The sequence below is a fragment of the Amblyomma americanum genome, chromosome 7, assembly GCF_052857255.1.
Source record: "Amblyomma americanum isolate KBUSLIRL-KWMA chromosome 7, ASM5285725v1, whole genome shotgun sequence".
Taxonomy (NCBI): Eukaryota; Metazoa; Arthropoda; class Arachnida; order Ixodida; family Ixodidae; genus Amblyomma; species Amblyomma americanum.
Window position 1 is genome coordinate 87,412,008 of NC_135503.1, and position 7,010 is coordinate 87,419,017.

The 7,010-nt window shown below is 44.7% G+C and overlaps 1 protein-coding gene across 1 annotated transcript; it reads right to left on the reverse strand.

Moving 5' to 3' along the window:
* Nucleotides 1-462: 462 nt before the first annotated feature.
* LOC144097315 (uncharacterized) lies at nucleotides 463-6,549 on the reverse strand. Its single transcript, XM_077630057.1, has 4 exons — nucleotides 6,448-6,549; nucleotides 5,808-5,993; nucleotides 2,430-2,516; nucleotides 463-563 (listed from the first exon to the last, which is right to left on the reverse strand). The coding sequence occupies exons 1-4, from the start codon at nucleotides 6,475-6,477 to the stop codon at nucleotides 477-479; spliced, it is 390 nt and encodes a 129-aa protein (XP_077486183.1). The 5' UTR covers nucleotides 6,478-6,549; the 3' UTR covers nucleotides 463-476.
* Between the last annotated feature and the right edge of the window lie 461 nt (nucleotides 6,550-7,010).

Here is a 7,010-nt window from a genome sequence, read left to right on the forward strand (position 1 = left end):
TCCTACTTCGGCGTAATGCATTTCGGGGTTATATTGGTACAGTCCACAGTCGTGAGGCGAAAAGGACGTTGTTCTGTCGCTGCGCAGCTGACGCTTCGAGGACACTGCAACTAGATCTTGGGTGACATGGTTCTTGCGCACCCTCTGATTGCGGCCTGTCCATCCAGCTGCTGAGCTAACCCCGTAATAATGTTAAGGATGACTGAAATGATACCTTGACTCTTTAAATGCACGAATGTAAATTACAGATGTTAGTCATTACTACACAGTTTAAAGCGGTACACATGTTGCAATGCTTTACGTTCATGCAATACTGGATTGCACAAACAACATTGGTCTAACTCTATTGTCCAAACAGCATCAAATGTGGAAAATATCAAGAAAAGACAAACTACGCAATGTATGAGCGTCCGTGACAGACGACACTGCTGTGTGGTGACCGTGTTAGGACACCGGATATCCCCTTGGCCAGCCCGTCAGTATCCCCTGGACTTGAAGTAGTGGTCGTTGACGGTGAGGCACAGGTGGGCTGCGTGTATGGCGCCGGTAACTGTAGCCACAATCTGCGGAGAAAAAAGTGGGCAACGGTAGACAGGGCTCGTGCCCTCACAAAACTTTGCGGTGGATTTTAACGTTTTGCTTTGTAAAATATAAATAGTTTTGGCAACAACAGCAAACCCCTTCCTTCTCTGGCAGAGATATTGTGAAGTCCCACATTGGGTGACAGTCTTTTCTTACTAGAGACACCAACGAACCCCAAGCACTCATGAGGAGGATATGTATTGAGCACGACAATTCAGGGAAGTCCTTTCTCTTGCTTATTCTAAGGAGACACTAACGGCAGCTGCAACATATTTTGTTCCTAATTAATACAATAGATGGAATTTCACAGCCTTGTTGACGCTTCGTCTGCTGAACAGATGCTTTGACTGATGTGAAATTTCTTGAAAGCTGGGAGAATAATTTTCCCAACTATGCTTTTTTTAAGGCGCACCAAGGACGTTTTTTTCTTGATAAAGGTCGATTTTATGAATCTTTGTGCCTATGTTGATGTTTGCTCGCCAGCAAAAGACCCATTTCGTGCATCGAAAATTCGATTTGAAAATGAAACATTTATTTACGCCTACTGCATTTAAACACGTGATGTCAATAACGAAAAGGACTCCATGATCACTTGCTAGAAGTGAAGGAGTAGACGGAGAGTACTTTAAAAAAGGAGATTGTCGTCAGCGCAGGCACAGAAGCCGCGCGTAGCTGAGATGTCTGTCTTTCATTTTTGCCTTTTTTCGCTTATAAATGTTTCATTTTCAGTGAACGTATCCTTCTTATTGGGACAAAATGTCCAATCGGTACAGCCGAATTTCAGTTTGTCCTCAATTTGTCCTTAAATGAAAAAGGTAGATGTAATATTATTAAGAGAAGAGCTGACATAACACTCACAATATTTAGTAAAATCCACGCAAAAATCTCGAAAGTAAGTTGCCCCTTGCGATTGTACAGAATATTTAACTTCGACTTTCAACTTATCCAGCACAGATAACACGCACATTGCAGTGTATTACCAATTTTGTGGGGTTGTGCAGAGGTAATAGTGCACGGGGTTATCTCTCTACAGTCGAATGTGACTAAACAGTACTCTAGCTGCTCCACATGGTGGAAAATTTGTAGAGAAAGATATAGGGACTTAGTACATGAATCAGCGAACGCTGTCATATATTTGGTTTAGCTATATATTGTTGCATTCTACCGTAGAACTAGCCTTAGGTTGCACATTCATGTGCCCTCGTCATAGCCTCCGAAGGCATTGGGCCAGCCGTCGCCTGCCACCTTCCCTCTCTCTCTCCTCGCCCCTTAACGCTGTGAATGGGATTTACCTCTCTTCTCTTCGTCACCTTCAACAGGTTCCAAGGTTCAGATAGATAGCACCTTTATTCACGTTAACTGACATACAGAAAGAATCACGCTTGCTAAAGCCTCAGAAAGCTTCATTGACAGCGCCTGGCAGAAAGTGAACTATTTCATGACAAAATATATTAAAAGGAACAAGGTGCAGACTGTGTAACAAACCTCTAAGAATTACGTGCACGTATGGAAGATCACAAAGTAAAATATCTTCAAAGAATAAGCATTGCACACTCGAAGTAAATGACAGCGTGAAATTAATACAATAAAGAAAAGATGTCACCGAATAGATTTCATTATGGTAATTTAGTTTGGTCCAATTCAAATAATTAATTTCTCGCCTGCCCTTTGTAGAAGAGAACAACTAAAATAGGTAACTTAGTAATTAAGGTCTTACGCATGGCGCCGTATAAGTTCCGCGGTAGAATGCAGTGCTATATGAGTAGACCGATTCTACAAGAGTTTACTCTATAAAATGTATTCAGCAAAGGTCAAGGGGGGGGGGGGGCACTATTTGCAATACTCACGCCAGCGAACTTATTCACGTGGTTGCCAAGCATGTAGATGCCACTGCCCAGTACGAGTAGCGTGGCTGTGGCTTCAAAAAGCAGGAACTGCAAGTACGTGAGAAAAGCATTTTAAATGAGTCTCTTTACGAGGATCAGAAAATACGACCGTCTGGTTGTCGGAACAATGAGTTATCATGCTTCTCCTGCTGAATGAAATTTTATATACTGCACGAACACACTTGAGCAGCGAAATAATGGAAGTCCAGCTGCCGCTATTTTACTTGTCATAGCGCGCTTTGAGGCCGCACTTTAAGGGTACTAAAACATACCTGTTTCAAACAGCCGATTAGTAATGTTTATGCAGATGGAGTGATAGCGTCTAAAACCTCCAACCGAAAAGCCATCTTGAAAGTTACTTCTGAAATTTGTCTAAAGAGCCAATTTAATTGATTGAATGAACTTTTTATGACATCGTGCAAGACGACCACGATGGCCTTTTCACTAGTGAACCTTAAAAAAACTATTTACGGAAAGCTGATCTTAGTTTGAGTGCGGTTACGTCAGACAAACGTGCGATAAAGGGATATATAAAAGAATGCAGCTTTAAATGCCACTCCTTTTAGTGCAGGTGAAGGAAGTGAAGCCCAAACCAACTGCTGAGGTAGACTTGAAGACGTGGAAATAATGGAATAGTCCCGGTATTTTCCTCTCGACGGCAGAAAGATGTGTTATGTACCACTGTTCATGCCGAGTGTTATGTAACGAGTTATGTGTTCTGTAACGAGTGGTATGTGCCTCTGTTAATTCCACCCAGCTATGCAGCTCTCGATATACGGGCGCTATAGTCAGCGGATACCGGTGTGTAAAATAGATATATTTTCTAACACGCGTCATAATATGCCTGTCAAAACTCTGTCACGGCCGCCGTTGAGTTAGGGGCTTCGAGGTCGAAAAGTTGCACCCACCCGAAGCAGAGCGCTGTCTGATCGTTATTCTCCTCACTCGAGAGCACTCGCTGCGTAACATCTTTTCTTGAAGGTGAGTTGCCCCACTTCCAAAGGCAGTCGTCTCGACTGTTCCAGAAACAAAGGTGAACAATATAGCAATAGCACTTTCAACTATGTATAAAGATATCTACCACCTGTACAGAGTACAAGAGTAAATGATTCGTACAAAATATAACGCACACAATATGTAGACAATGTATCAAAACCGCTTAACCAGAAACTAACGCTGTCATCTGCCGGCCAATCAGCTTGGTAATCTAGCTGACATAGGACAAGAATGTGGTATGGTATCGTTGGGTATGTAGGGTTTAGCGTCCCGAAGCTGCTAACGGACTATGAGAGGGGCCGAAGTTTATGGACCCGAATTATTTGCGATCGTGTAAGGTTCTTCAACATGAACCGGCATTGCACTGCACTACGGCGTTTTCGCATTGGACCTGCTAGTCGAGATGTGAACCTGCGAGTTTTGCTCAGCTGCCGAAGCCATAGACACTGAACCATCGCGGCGGGTACATACGAGAAGTAGTAGGGCCTCCTGTGGGCGTACTTCTGGACAGCTACCGTGGCATTATTGAAAAAGGGCAAGGAAAAGGGAGCAATAGGCATTCCTTTTCTATGCAAAAAATCACCTCGTTTGAATGTCAATATTCGCTTGAAATCACCACGTTTGAATCTCAATATTTGCTCGACCGCGGCAATTAGGTGGTCAAGTTTGCATGGAATGAGGTCTGTGTGATCGGTTTTATGAGCGTGAGGCCCATGTGTGGCGTAAATTGGTGGTCAAGATCGCATTCAAGTTGGTATGACTGTGCACTATACACCCTAAACATTCGGTAAGCAGCTGCGGCCCCAAAATCGCAACAAGTGTGATTTATATCAGAATATGGGTGGGTTCTCATAACATTTTATGAGGAGGAGGAGGAGGAGGAGGAGGAGGAGGAGGAGGGGGGGAGGAGGAGGAGGAGGAGGAGGAGGAGGAGGAGGAGGAGGAGGAGGAGGAGGAGGAGGAGGAGGAGGAGGAGGAGAGATTTTAATGAAACAGGAGAGCTCTGCCAGGTTCTCGGCCTGGCATGCTACTCCAGGTGAGGGTGAAAGAAGAGAAGATTAGAGAAGAGGATGGTGAAAGAGAGAGGAAAAGAGAAAAAGGAACGGTGAATGGTGAAATCAAGCACACTCACGCACTCACAAACACACACACAAACATGATTATCAATGAATGTCCGCCAAACACGTGCCTCTTAGAAACACTAAAAATGCTTCTTTTCGCGCACACCCGAAGCAGCGTCCTTCTAGGGTCCAAGGACATGCTCTTGGTTCGCGGGGCCGTCCTGTCGGAGTCCTAAAGCACTTAAGAGTGCCTTGCGAGCATTGTTGAAGAATTGGCAGCGGCATTTCAAATGTAGAATATCCTCGGGCACACCACATGTGAGGCACAGAGGGTTGCATGATGCACCAATATAATGTAAACAGGATTTAGTAAAAGCAACTTCAAGGCGCATTCGATGGAGGCAATTTCGATCACGTCTATCTATACTGCGTGGCAAGCGGAAGTCACAAGTCAATTATATGGTTATTTAGCTACAGCCTTTGTCAAAAGTAACCAGACTGCATGGTTTTCTTCTCATTCGAATAGTAGAGCCCTTACGGGTTCCCTACAGATCAAAAAGTTAGTTGTCGTAAGGTGAGGACAAGGGTTCGCCTTACCATAGAGAGATTTAGAGCTTGAGGGCTTGCATAATAGCTTTAGTATACGACTGAGAAGCAAACCGTCCAGCCTGGTTACTTCTGGCAAAGACTACATTCAAGTTTCCAGTGGGGAAAGCTGAGTGTGCCGACCATATTATAAAACTGAGTCAGGCGACCGGAGTTAAAAATCCTTGAAGAAAGTGGTTTTTTGTGTTAGCTTGTAATCTTATGTTCCACTCTGTTTTTGCATACTAAAGAACCCCCAAAAGAGCATCGGTCGAAGTTCTGTTCTGAAAAAAATCTTATCTATATTCATTAGTTCAACGCGTTCATGCTAGCTTCTTCCTCTATAGATTTATTTCCAGTATGGTCTTTCAGGCGCGAAAATTATTTTTGTTGGTGACTGAAAATGAAACCATCATTGGCCTATATTTATGCGTGAAACAAAACTTGGATCCTTGCCTTGAAGTAATTATTTTCTGCTTATTTTTTCCCAGCCCAACCACCCCAGGTAGCTCCCGCCTGTGACGTCCACGCTGACAGCTATGAAACATGCGAGTGAAGAGAATTTTTCTGACCGGTTTGTCGCCTTTTTTCCGGAAAAAAGAGACATGGGTTTCGGCTTCATTGTGGAGGCGCCGCCTAAACGCATGTTCGTGTAGCACGCAACTATAGCTTTCGAGTGGACCGAGTTCCTACTCACATAGAAAGTGGCGTGCAGCAGGAAGTAGGTGCTGTCGGAGAGCGCGGCCGAGAGCACCATTTCGGCGCAGTGCAGGCTGCTCTGTAGCGAGGCGCACTGCGCCAGCCACAGTGGCCAAGGCTCCGGTGACGGCACCCGCAGCGACCATGCGCTGTACAGCAGTGAGAGCAGGGCCATGTTTCCTGCCTGGGATAAGGACCATGCACAAAGGTTCCTTCATGAGGCAAACGGGAATGTCGGAAGCCTGAAGAAAGGAAACACTGCAAAGACGGCTCAAAACATAAGTGGCCCAAATACGGCGCTCAAGTTTCTCTATAAGTTGTTAAGCTGCCCGAAATGTGCAATCCTACTGAAGCAAAAGTCAGAAGGCGCCGTTCCTTTCTCAAGATATTAGATGGCTTATGAATTTCTCAAGACATCAGGCCTATTAGCAACATTAACATGTTGCACCAGTTTCCACTTCTAGATAGTAGCGTTCCGCCAATATTACTGTCTCTTTGTACTCGAAACAAAGTAAAATATCTTCTTTGCTGAGATTGAACCAAATGGGCGAACTTTGGGCTAAGCGTCAATAAAGGATCTCTAGCGATAGCGGCCCCAGAGTATATATATAGCACGGAAAAACGCTGTGTACCCGTACCATTTCAAAGCAGAGGAACCAGTTGTGCATTTTAGGCGCGCTGTTCCCGAGGAGAGAGCGCTCCACTTCGGTTACAAAAGCCGACGCATTCTTCACAGCCAGAACTGGGAGCAAAAAGTCAAAAACAAAAAATGTAACTCGGCCTGATCTCAGTTTAAACGCGCAAAGCAAGCCGGCGCCGATCATGGCCTACTCCACTCTGCATTTTCAACGGTTTCTGGCAAATCAGCCGTATTAGGCCTCTAAGAACCGAGCCGATGACCACAACATAAGTCAATGCGGTGACAGGCGAGGATTTGTAACACATTTGTGCTCGGCAGTATGCCACAAGGTGTAGCATGAAGTAGACTGCACCTCCAATGAGCAGAAGTGGATCATGCCACTACCAAGCGCGGCCAAACTCTGCATCAGTCCGCCAGCAATGCGCCATACTTAGTCATTTCAGCTGCCTTAGAACTAAGCTGTGAAAGATAACACATACATACCGGTTTCCAGTACGTGTCGATGCTACATTACTAATAAAGAGCTCATACCATGTTATAATCTTGGATCAGTCAACTACA